At 40.4% G+C, this 12,428-nt stretch overlaps 1 protein-coding gene across 1 annotated transcript in view; it reads right to left on the bottom strand.

The window, feature by feature from the left end:
- Positions 1-5,690: 5,690 nt before the first annotated feature.
- The window catches only part of bspry (B-box and SPRY domain containing), a 12,898-nt gene continuing 6,160 nt past the window's right edge, over positions 5,691-12,428 (bottom strand). The window contains 2 exon segments of the mRNA XM_061261989.1: positions 5,691-8,897; positions 10,134-10,211. Of these exon segments, the coding sequence (XP_061117973.1) occupies positions 8,353-8,897; positions 10,134-10,211 (623 nt within the window). The 3' untranslated portion in view covers positions 5,691-8,352.

Genomic DNA, 12,428 nt, shown 5'->3' with positions numbered 1-12,428 from the left:
GTGGAGAAGTTGTCATTGATGTCACACTATTTGTTACTGTTATTCCAGTTACCAAGCTATTCCAGTCGGCATGGAAAAAAAATAGATTCTATTAATGAAAATATAAAGTGCTTTAATTCAAAAGGCAGCTACCAAAATCATACCATTGTGACTGAATTGTATCTTAAATAACCTCATATACAGTGCGGGTTGTAAGTATTTGGACAGTGACACTGTTTTGCCATTTTAGGATTGCAGAGACAAAACAACGAAGTGTTTGCATTTAACTGTATATAAGTGTTCACTCACTGAGCACTTTATTAGGTAGACCTGTACACCAGCTTGTTAATGCGAATATTTAATCAACCAATCATGTGGCAGCAATTAAATGCATAAAAGCACGCAGACATGGTCAAGAGGTTCAGTTATTATGTCAGATGGGGAAGAAATGTGATTTAAGTAACTTTGACTGTGAAATTATAGCTGTTCCCAGACAGAGTATCTCAGAAACTGATGATCTCCTGGGATTTTCGCGCACAATAGTCTCTAGCATTTGCAGAGAATGGTGCGAAAAACTAAAAACATCCAGTGAGCAGCAGTTCTGTGGGCAAAACGCTTCGTTAATGAGAACGGTCAGTGGAGAAGGGCCAGACTGATTGAAGGTGACAGTAATGCAAATAAGCACACATTAGAACAGTGGCTTGCAGAAGAGCATCTCTGAACATACAACTGTCAAACCTATAAGTGGATAGGCAAAAAAAAAAAAAGAAGTAATAAATACCTAATAAAGTGCTCACTGAGTGTATATTTCATACTCAGTGTGTTCTCTGACAAGTTTTGTTTTGGTTTCTTCTTCATCATTACCATTCGTTGTTAAAGGTACAATAGGTAATTTCGATCATAAAGCAGTCATGAGAGGAATAGCAGCAACAAACACCTTCAACCACAACTCTGTTTATCCCTCCCCCTTCTCTGTAAACGTGCAGACGTTGAATTGCCATTAGCTGTGGCAATTGGAACCAATTTTCTACCAATGAGATTGTATTATTGTACAGTTATACAATATTTCGGTACAGAGTGTCGGCCCGTTAACTGTGTATTTTGAAACCCGAATGTAAGGACTATAGACACAGGGTGAGTCGACGTGTCAGTGAGGCTTTTTCAATGATAGGAAGGGATTAACAGTGGTCTTGTAACAATGTTTTAACCTTTAAGTTTTGAGGTACTACTTTTCATGAAATACAGACGTAGGTAACCTGAAGTGAGTGAAAAATGTGTACACTGAGCAGCAGCGCCATCTACTGGGCGTATGCTTTTGATATGTTTTGACTGTGCTGAAGCTCTGGGCATGTTCCTCAGCAACGGACCACCCATTCTTCCAAACAAAGAAAGCTTTGGATCCTCCCGAGTGTTTTATTTGGTTTGAGTAAGACCGTTTTTCATTCGTGCTGATGCGCTCATGCACAAACGCGTACGCATACTGCCGTCCTTAGAACATGTGCAACCTCTCAGTCACATAAAAACACAGGCCTATGGAAAAAACACATTATGCCCCAAATCATATATATATATATATATATATATATATATATATATATATATATATATATATATATAGATGCAAATATCATATATAATATATAACTTGCAAATATGAATAATATGCACAATTTCCTACTTTTCCTCATAATTATTTTGTTGGATGACCCTTTCCCCGCGTGTACTGTGCGTTAGCCTGCCCCCTGATGGTGTGATGTGGAAACTTGTCCAGTGATGAGACCTGGGGTTGTGTTTGTTTGTGTTCTATATTTCAAGGAAACTTTACAGAAGAACATTAAAAAATGTATCTTGACTTGCCGGTGGAACTGATGTTTGGCGTGTACTGATCAATGAAGCTGTCATCTGAGGACCTGCGTTTCTCACACGAGAGACTGGCGTACTTTCCTTCTTGCAGGTTTGTGCATCAGGGCCTTCCACTTTTTGTTCTATCCTGGTTATTTCTTGTTTGCGTTCTTCTTTCAAGACACACCTGAACACCTTGGCAGTCTCGCACAGGGAATAGCCTTCATCTCCATAAACAATTCAATTAAAGTTTTGAGAAGAAGTTACCTTTTGCCCATTTTAAAATGAAAATTCAACGAAAGAAATTCCAGTGTACTCTTAACGATTTTTTGAAGCTTCGTTAAGCAGCGCAATTGATTTCTCCTGCGCGTACTGTAATGGGAATGGTTCCTCTAATACCAAACTGGCACATTAGCATGACTGAGGTAACGGTGTGTTACACTAATGGCTGCTGAAAATGGGCCTTTGTAGAAAGCAGTAATAGTGTCTTGGCAGTATTTTTTGATCAATTTCAATCAAAGCTTCAATTTCTTTCAAAGACGTAAATATTTCTCACTGATTCAAAACTTTTTGTGAAAGCCATGTGTTTTGAAATATTTCTAGGGTGAAGTCAGGTAAATTGCGCTAATCGTCTTTCACACCATAAAAAAAAGCTATGGACACAATCCTCAACTTTCAGATATGTTTCTTGTTTATTAAGTCAGGTCTCCTCTTTCATTCTGTGTTGGAATTGTGTAATAAAAACAAATGCTTTAGTCCTAGAGCTATTTAAGTATCAGATGTTCCCCTCCAAGACAAGCATTCTGTGATCAGGTAAAATGGGCCACCTGTTCAATTGAAATGGGCCAAATCGGGCAGCAAAAGCTTAATTCTGAACAATGAATATCCTTTATTTCATTTTTAGTTGAACAAGGTATGACAAGAAATTGTTTTAAAAAAAAGATCTGTGTGTGGGTGCATGCGTGCAGATACACATGCCTGGTTTGTGTGTGAGTGATGTGGAGGTGGATCTGTGTGTTTATATGTGTATATGCATTTATATGGGTGTATGGCTGTGACTGTGTGTGTGTGTGTGTGTGCGTGTGTACATTGTTAGGGAAAAATGCCATTTTTAACATTTCACAGGTGAGCATCATCTGATGAAACAGATCCCAGTAAAAACAATGATAGCTATGATTCCGTTTAACTTTTGTATTTATTTGCAAAGAAATAACAGAAAGTGAGAAAGCTTACTAGCTTCCTGATTTGAATCAGACATAGTAAGACTTATACACACTTTTCCAGAAGGGGAGGCTTTGCCAAAACAAAAAGACATGAAGCTGGGCACTAACATTTATCAGTATTTTGTCTTCTGAATACCCCTTGTTGACCTTGCTGTAAGACCAGAATGTGCTAGCTACCCCCTTCTAGGAGAAGCAGAGACATTAAGGTCAAAGGCTGTCTGTCTGTTGGGAGAGAGACAGAGAAAGATTCATAGTAAGCACTTAATTCAGATAGTGGTCTAATAGTAATAAGGATTAACACTAAAAGGTTACTTGTAATCATGTGATTGTCTTTATGTTAACACACATTGTCAATTAAGAATCAATTAAGAAAATTACCCTTACAACATTCATTTACAATATGACTATGACATATCCAGGCTTGAATATTTGTAATATTTGAATAGGTTTCAATAAGTGGAACACAGCATAACATAAGTCAGGTGGCACATATTAACTGAAATTACTGGCTCATTTTATCTAACAAATTAAAATGGGCCAGATAAGGTTGGGGTTCTTAGTGCTTTAACTGATGGCCCAATTTAACTTGACTTCACCCTAATGAAAGACATATTTCAGCAGAAACCAGAAAAATACATAAGACTATAGTTTTATAGTTTTTTTGTCCAGAAATGGGGGGGGGGGGGGGGGGGGGAGTATGTTTTTTATTGTTGAAATGGACGTAGATAATTATACATATGATAAATACAATACAAATACATTTAAAACCACGTTTTCATATATTTATTATGAAAAAAAGTGTTCAGAAAAAGACATAATACTATTGCCGCCCCCCCCCCCAATGAAGTATGTGTTTTTATTGTTGAAATGGTTGAAGAATACGAAACATATGATAAATAGGAATATATTGAAAACTGTGTGTTTTGAGTTACTTATTCTGAAAAAAGTATTTGACCGTATACCAGAAAAATACATAAGACAATAATCTTTCGTCCAAAAAGTAAAAAAATAAGCATGTTTTTATCATTTAAATGGATGATGAATAGGATATATATATGAATATATAAATATAAACAAATAAATTGAAAATCGTGTTGTTTGAGATTTTATTATGAAAGAGAGATTTTACCATATATAGAAAAATAGATTAGATTGAGGTCTTTTTTCCAGAAAGTGAAAAAAAATGAAGCACGAGTTTTCATTGTTGAATTGGACGAAAAATATAAAACATACAAATAGGAATAAATACACTGAAAACGACGTGTTTTGAGATATTTATTATGCTATTTTACCAGATACCAGAAACATACATTAGGCAATTTTTTTTTTTTTTTTAAACAAAATTCTGGACAAATCTGGGTTTCCCGATAACGGTGTCTTTAATTGAATACTTTAAAATATTGCATGTATCACGACTGGTAGGAACTTATTAATATAATTAAAAACTTACAAACTATATTATCCAACTGTATATATAATTTTTGCGAAATTATATATACGGTTTGTGATATCACATTGTGGTATAACAACAATAAGAATATATAACAATACGCCTTCTTTGGCATGTCATGTTTTATTTATATCATTTTAATATCTTTGTCATGGTACCTTAAATGACTTTGTAATCAGGGTTTATTTGCCAGAAGCACCATCACATAACTGGTGTAATTCACTATTTTCTCTGATTAGCTGACGTTTTCAATAAAGGCGCATCAACAAGCTAAACGCAACAACACGAAAACAACATGAGCTGTGGCGAAAAAAATAAGAAGTGGTCCCACAGCTTCACAGCAAACGAGATGGAGATATTGTCAGAGCACACATTATTTTCCCGTTTTAGGACTACGGTGTCCAAAAAACAAAGGAAGAACTATGATTAAACATCGCTCCAGCCCACAGAGAGAGTGGGAAATCGTCAGTTTATAAATATGATTTAAAAGGCAATTAGACAACATGTTCAACAAAGTACAACATGCATCCTTCGTAATATACTTTTATTCTTTGCATGAAAACCGTCCCCTTAATGTGGTATTTTAGTAATATTATTAGCCAACGACAAGCGTAGAATTATTTGTGTACATATTGCTTAACAGCTTGAGATGTAACTAAGAGCAACAGCTGATTTCAGAGGCTTGCGGTGGCCACTAGCGGTGTGAGCTGACAGCATCGATAAGGTATAGCTATGAGTGGTCCAGACCAACCTTACGAAAGTACGACTTACAGAAGGTATACTTAGCTAAGAACGTTTAGGGAAACGCAGCCCTGGACCATAGTCTTATGTATTTTTCTGGTATCTGGTAAAAGTGGTTTTTCATCATGAATATCTAAAAACAATATTCCAATCCTATTCTTCATCCATTTTGCTACGACCTCTGTCATAAGCCTTTGTATTTGCAGTTGTGGATCTTGGCTGGTTGCACGACCATCTTCATTTTACTTCCGGTTTGCCACTAATTGGCTATTTCTACTACCAGTTTGTTTATTTGAAAAGGCCACCACTTCTACTGATCTGGGTAGACTAACTCTGCAACACTTTGCGCTTGTGACTGTGGAATAGTGATTGCTTGACTTGACTTGTGTATGACTGGATTTGTGTTCGACTTTTGACTCTAGCCCTTTTGATCGGTTTGCAGTTTGGATTCCGTGTATTGATATGGATAGCTCTTTATTTATCCCCGTGGGGAAATTTGAGTCTCACAGCAGCAGAGATTAAAAGAATAAAATGGATAAGGGAATACATAGGGGGAACACAATATATAGAAATCCTAAAAATACTAATACAGTATGTTAAGAACAATTACGTGTGTCAACATATGAGAGGATAAAAGTATGAGTGCAAGGTGTCCATAATAAGGTGGCTTCCCCTTCCGTCGAAAGTCAACCACCAGCTCTTTTGTTTTACTGATGTTCATCTCCAGCATATCATGGAGTTTATTCAGATTAATTTGCCAGGTGCAAAAGGTACCTTTGTTACTGGCTTTCTTTGATCCTCATAAAATTCTGGATTTTCCGACATTAACTCATCATTCATGTAGTAGCCTACTGCTTCACCCGCTGTTGTAAGTGTGTGTTGGCAGAATGCAAAGTCTGTTTCTATATCTATGGGTGTCTGGACGAATGCAAGGTAAGTGCCAATACCCATGCTCGTATAAGGAAAATTACATTGCCAGCTTTCTGATTAGAGGCACTGACTCACCAAGAGGGGGTGCTGCCACACACTACACTTTTGCAGTCCCTGCAATCATGTTGAAATACTGAACACAAATGGGTCTAAAAACATTTATGATGAAAAATGTTTTTCAGTAGCAAATCTTTTTTAAAAAACCTATGACTATGTCCTATGTCCAAAATCTATATGGATTATTATCTTTTTATTTTATTTAAAGTTCCATTTTATTCATACAGATGGATAGGAAATCATGTCTCTGGAACAACCATTGTGAAAATAATATGGTCATGGTTATATTGTGTTTACAGAAATTGACAAAATGTGTTTCAGTGGAAAATGGCAGATTAAAAAAGAATTTATATAGCCTAATGTCTGAAAATATGTAAAAATGGCAAATTAAAATAAAATAAAAAATTAATACAGAGGGATAGGAAAGTATGTTCATCAGTGAAATAAATGAGTAAAAATATATTTGACAAAATTCAGGATAAAACACTGTGCTTCAGTTAAAAATGGCATAACACATAAGACTAAAGTCTAAAAAGTGAAAAATACACTTTTTTTCATTTTGATGGTTGGGAAATCATGTGTATTCAGCAACCACACTGTTATAAATGACCGAAAATGTGTCTAAAGACATTTATATTGAAACATCCATTTCAGTGGAAAATCAGCAAAATAGATGATGATAGTCTTTTGACCAAGATTTTGTCATTCAGATGGATCGGATATCATGTATACTGAATAATCATGATGAAATAAACAAAAGAAAATGTCTTCCCTCCCCAAGACCTGTTACCTGTCATAGACTAAGCCTGCTGGTAACACAAAGAAATATCCTCATATGGGCATAAAACTGCAATGGAGGATTACATATTAGATTCTGACATACAAATCCATACAAAAATTAAAGCGTCTCTTTGAAATACATACATGCTCTCTTTGTCCTAGAGCATTCACTATCAATACAAAATATAACATTTCATGGTACAGCATTATTGATTCATTTTTATCAAGACAGTGACTATAAAAAGATTATCTTTAATGTCTGAATTTGATCAAATGCTTCATAAAGTCGCAGCTGGGTGATTCCTGTCCATGAAACACTAACAAACATTCTGAGAGCTTAAGTAACACAACTCTGCACTGTAACAACATTTGAAAGAAATAAAGTCCTCTGGTGACCCTGTGGAGCATTATATGAAACAAACTCACGTCTTAACTGCAGTTATTGTGATTAATTGCAGCCAAATGTCCTTGTTGCTCCAGCTGATTTTTCTTGCATTTGTCTATAAGAACAAGATGATCTATATACCAAGATGATTATTGGACATGTCACATACTGGCAATTTGTTATTTAAAAATAGTATTTTAGTAACTGTACGGACATATATGATGTCTACTCGCACAGTCCCAAAGGGCCCACAATGTGCAAAAACAACAAAATTAGCACTGGATTCGTATAGAAGCATGGAATGATTATTGCTTCCTTATTCAATAGCAGACAACATTGTATAGCATAGGGTTCTCCCCAGTCAACTCCAACCTCCTTATCACACATCCGCGTCACAGAATGTCCCTGATGTAGCAATGACGATCACTTCATCATGATCACCACTGTTGTGCATTTCACATCCATTCACTTCCCAGTGCAGATGCTGGAATGTCCCTCCAACCCCACATGTACATGATATCTTTGATTGGCTATATCAGGGATAACACTATCCCTGATTGGCACAGGGATATCTTGATCTTTGATTGGCTTAGAGATTCCTCATGAGTTCTTTGCTACCAACATGTAGAATCTTCACAGCAAGTTCCTGCCAGCTTCACTGATCAGATCCTAGAATTAACCTTGTGAAAAGTCATTGGCTTGGTCTTCTAGCCCCAGAAATTCCAAGGGCTGTTGGTCTCCAGGACCAGGAGTGAAGTAAAATGTCCAGCTAAGGCCGGTAGACACTGTGTCCAGGGGCCCCTGTAGCACCCAGAGGTCTACAGACGCTGTCCAGGGGCCCGTGTAGCACCCAGAAGTCTGTAGACACTGTGTCCAGGGGGCCCTCTAGTGCCCAGAGGTCTGTAGAGAGTGTGTTATTATTATTTGGGGGTGGGTATGTGCTGTAGAAACAATGAAGACCTGCATCAGTTTAGCAGCCTGATGCTGTGGTCTGCCAGGGCGCAGGCTGCCAGGAGCGGGGCGGTGAATTTGTGCTGGACGGCGTGCAGGACGGCGTAGGACTCCGGGTCGTAGAACAGCAGGGTGTGCCCCGGCCAGTCCAGCAGCACCCCCACCCTCAGCGGCTTTCGGAGGAGGCGCAGAGGGAAGTGGTGCCCAGTGTGGCAGAAGGAGTACTCATCCTCGTAGAAGGACAGCACCCAGGAGCGGTCGTTGTAGCCCAGCCGAGAATCGTTGCCGGACCCCTTGCGCTCCATGTCGGCGTAGCAGACCCCCACCTTAAAGGCAAAGCTCTCGGCCACATCCAGCACCCAGGTGTGCGTCCCGGAGAGGGGGGGGGAGCACAGGGCGTTGGGCCAGCTGTCGAAACGCGCCGGGTCGTACTGGGGTGACCGTCGAGCCCGTCGGGGCAGGAAGGTGAGTGTGCGCTGGTCCCCCGAGAGCGAGAGCAGGGGGCTGACGGTGCGCTCGTCAAATATCAGCCCGTCCTGGGAGGGACCTGGGGAGGCACCTGGGGAGGGAGAGAGAGGGAGAGAGGGAGGCATGGAAAGAGAGCGTGAGAAACAGAGAGGGGGGGAGTATGTCTGCACATTACAATCACATTTACTCGACAGAACTCAAGAAGAAGAATTTTCAGTTTACATTTTAATCCTTGTTTTTCAAAAACTTGGATTAAATCCCCTTAAATCGCCTTTGTAGTCCTGAGGAGATCAAGTGTCTTATTTCCCTTTTTTGGATTTCTAACAGAAAAGCACACAACACAAAATGTGGTCTGACAAATGCAATCTGGAATATCAATAGAACTTCAAAGTTCCTTTCATTTGCGCCAGTCTCTTTTTGGTATTCATTGGGTAATTCCATGCCAACTCACCATACTCTGCTTCAGATAAGTAATTCACCATTTTCTGGAAATGGTGTTCACATCATAACCTAAATTTGGTGAAAAATGTATACATTTTCAAATATAGGTGTTTTTTGCAATCAGATTTCAATATCATAATCATTCATAAGTTACCTTTTTTTTTGGGGGGGGGGGGGGTGAACATTTTCTATGATCATCAGTAATGGAGATAGGGCAAGTCAAAGTTATGCAAATCAGCACAAAATGTGTTAGCACATACCTCTCAGATTAATAAGTTTAAATTTAATTAACATCTGTGAAGATGTGGTCTAAAAGTGTATTGAATTGACATGGAATTACCCCTTCTGCTATCCACTGAAAGCTTCAACATGTTGTGTGTCCAGAGATGCTCTTTTGCATGCCACAGTAATGCATGGTTGTTTGAGTTACTGTTGCCTTCCTGACAGCATGGACCAATCTGGTCATTCTCTTATGAAGTCTATTTTTTATGATCTCTCTTTTTAACAAGACATTTTCACACACAGAACTGCATCAAACTACCCTGTCTGGTACCAACCACATTTGTTCCCTATTCTGACGTTTGGTCTGAACAACAACTGAACCTCTTGACCTGAGTTTATGCCACGTGATTAGCTCATTAGCTATTTGCATTAACAGGCTGGTGTACAGGTCTAACTAATAAAGTGGTCACTGAGAGTATACTGAATATATTTTGCTACATACCTACAGCACAATGCTTAGATGCTGTTCAGCTTGGAACAGCTAATACTCTTGAGCAGTGGTCTCCAACCCTGGTCCTGGTGAGCAGAAACCAGCAGACCCAGTAGGACCAGGGTTGGAGACCACTGCTCTAGAGAGTCAATGGTACCCAACAGCAGTACTGACCTGAGGGACAAAACAGTGGCAGTGACCTGAGGGACCCAACAGCAGTACTGACCGGAGAGACCTGACTGCAATACTGACCTGAAAGACACGACAGCAATACTGACCTGAGACCTGACAGAAAATAAGAAACAAATGCAACCAGGCAATAAGATTGGCCAAAGTTGCATATCACCATCAACAGTTCCAGCTATCTGATAGCAACCCTAAAACATTCTGAAAACAGTAAAGCACATAGAGAATAAAGTTCATCCTGCACATCTACCCATCTCCCAATTCAATGACAATATCATTATCACCCTCAAGGATAACCGCATAGTTAATATATTTAACACTTAAACACTTTGTCAATAGCAGCAACATCTTTGACAATACTTGTCCTGATGCCCCAAAATCCCTTGAGTTTAGTTTCACCTGCCCCACTCACCCTCCAAGTACCAAGTCTCCTAATATCCAATCTCCCCATCTCAGCTAACCGCAGAACTGAAACTTCATAACCCTACAAAATCTATTCTTCTTCCTTAAGCTCTCTGCTGACCGGATCTCACTGCCACTCTCGTACCTATTTAATCTCTCTTTCCAAGCATGTGAAATGCCCAGTTATTGTGAGGACTGCCATCAGACTGCCATTTTTTAAAGGCATTTTTCCCTTTTTCTCCCAATTTGGTAGCCAATTGTACCTCGTCTGATTCAATTGGAGGTAGTCGTATTAGATGTACCGCCCGTACCCCGTCCCTCGGCGGCCCGAATGAGAGCGACACGCCTTCTTCAAGCCGTCTCGTCTCGTGCCCGTTGCCGTGATTCCGAGGCGCCCGAGGTGCTTATTGTGCGGCGATCTAATAACCCTGCCAAGTCCCTCCCTCTGGAGCAGCGAGCCAATTATTGCTGCCCCACGTGAGCCGGCCAAACTTGGCTTTTGGCAGGACCGAGAATCGAATCCCGGTCCCCGGTGTGCAACTGCAGCAAACTGCAACCGCAAGTCTGCTGCGTCTTAGCCTGTTGCGCCACCGCGGCTCCTTCCTATCTCTGTTTAACCATGCCTTGCAAAACCGCATGAAAAGCTAAACATCTTACTTGGTTTTTGGACTCGGTTATGGCCTCTTATCTCACATGCAATCTGGTCATAACTGCATCACTGCTGCCACAAAGGTCATCAGTGATGTTTCACTTCCTGCTGACCATAAAGACCTCTGCTCAGCATTATTTATTGACCTATCTGAAGCCTTTGATACTGTGGACCACTCTCTTACCCTTTTACTCCACAAACTGTGTGAAGCTGGCCTGTCCAACTGCTCACTTTCTTGGTTTATGAACGACTTCCACAACTGCTCCCAGTAAGTCCAAGCTGACAACAATTTGTCTTTCCCCTGTCCTCTCAAAAACCTTATCCCTCAATGTTCTTCCCTATGCCCCACTATCTGTTCAATATACACTCACTGAGCATTTTTATTAGGAACACCTGAACACCTACATATTCATATGATTATCATGTGGCAGCATGTTCCACCCTATTTGACAGATCTCCTCCACCAATCAGCCCCACAGTAAAATTTCAGATCCTCCACCATGCTCGTATCAGTACTCCCCAAAGGCACTCACACAGCTGAGAAGTCAAACGTCCAATTACATTTGGTCCTCTTAAATGGGGGGCATATGGACAAAATGGAATGTAATTCTGACACGGATCACCCATTAAATGCCTTCATTTAATGGGACCCTACAGCAGTACTGACCTGAGGGACCCAACAGCAGTACTGACCTGAGGGGCCCTACAGCAGTATTGTCCTGAGGGACCCAACAGCAGTACTGACCTTAGACCCAACAGCAGTACTGACCCGAGGGGCTCAACAGCAGTACTGAACCGAGGGGCCCAACAGCTGTACTGACCTGAGGGACACAACAGCAGTACTGACCTGCGGGTCCCAACAGCAGTACTGACCTGAGAGATCCAACAGCAGTACTGACCTGAGACATCCAATAGCAGTACTGACCTGAGGGACACAACAGCAGTACTGACCTGAGGGTCCCAACAGCAGTACTGACCTGAGACATCCTACAGCAGTATTGTCCTGAGGGACACAGCAGCAGTACCGACCTGAGATATCCAACAGCAATACTGACCTGAGGGGCCCTACAGCAGTACTGACCTGAGGGACGCAACAGCAGTACTGACCTGAGAGACGCAACAACAATACTGACCCGAGGGACCCAACAGCTGTACTGACCTGAGGGACCTAGCAGCAGTACTGACCTGAGGGTCCCAACAGCAGTACTGACCTGAGGGACCTAACAGCAATA

This window comes from Conger conger, chromosome 12 (genome assembly GCF_963514075.1).
Source record: "Conger conger chromosome 12, fConCon1.1, whole genome shotgun sequence".
In the NCBI taxonomy this organism is placed as follows: domain Eukaryota; kingdom Metazoa; phylum Chordata; class Actinopteri; order Anguilliformes; family Congridae; genus Conger; species Conger conger.
Note: the sequence above shows the minus strand (reverse complement) of the source record. Positions and strands in the feature narration are given on the sequence as shown.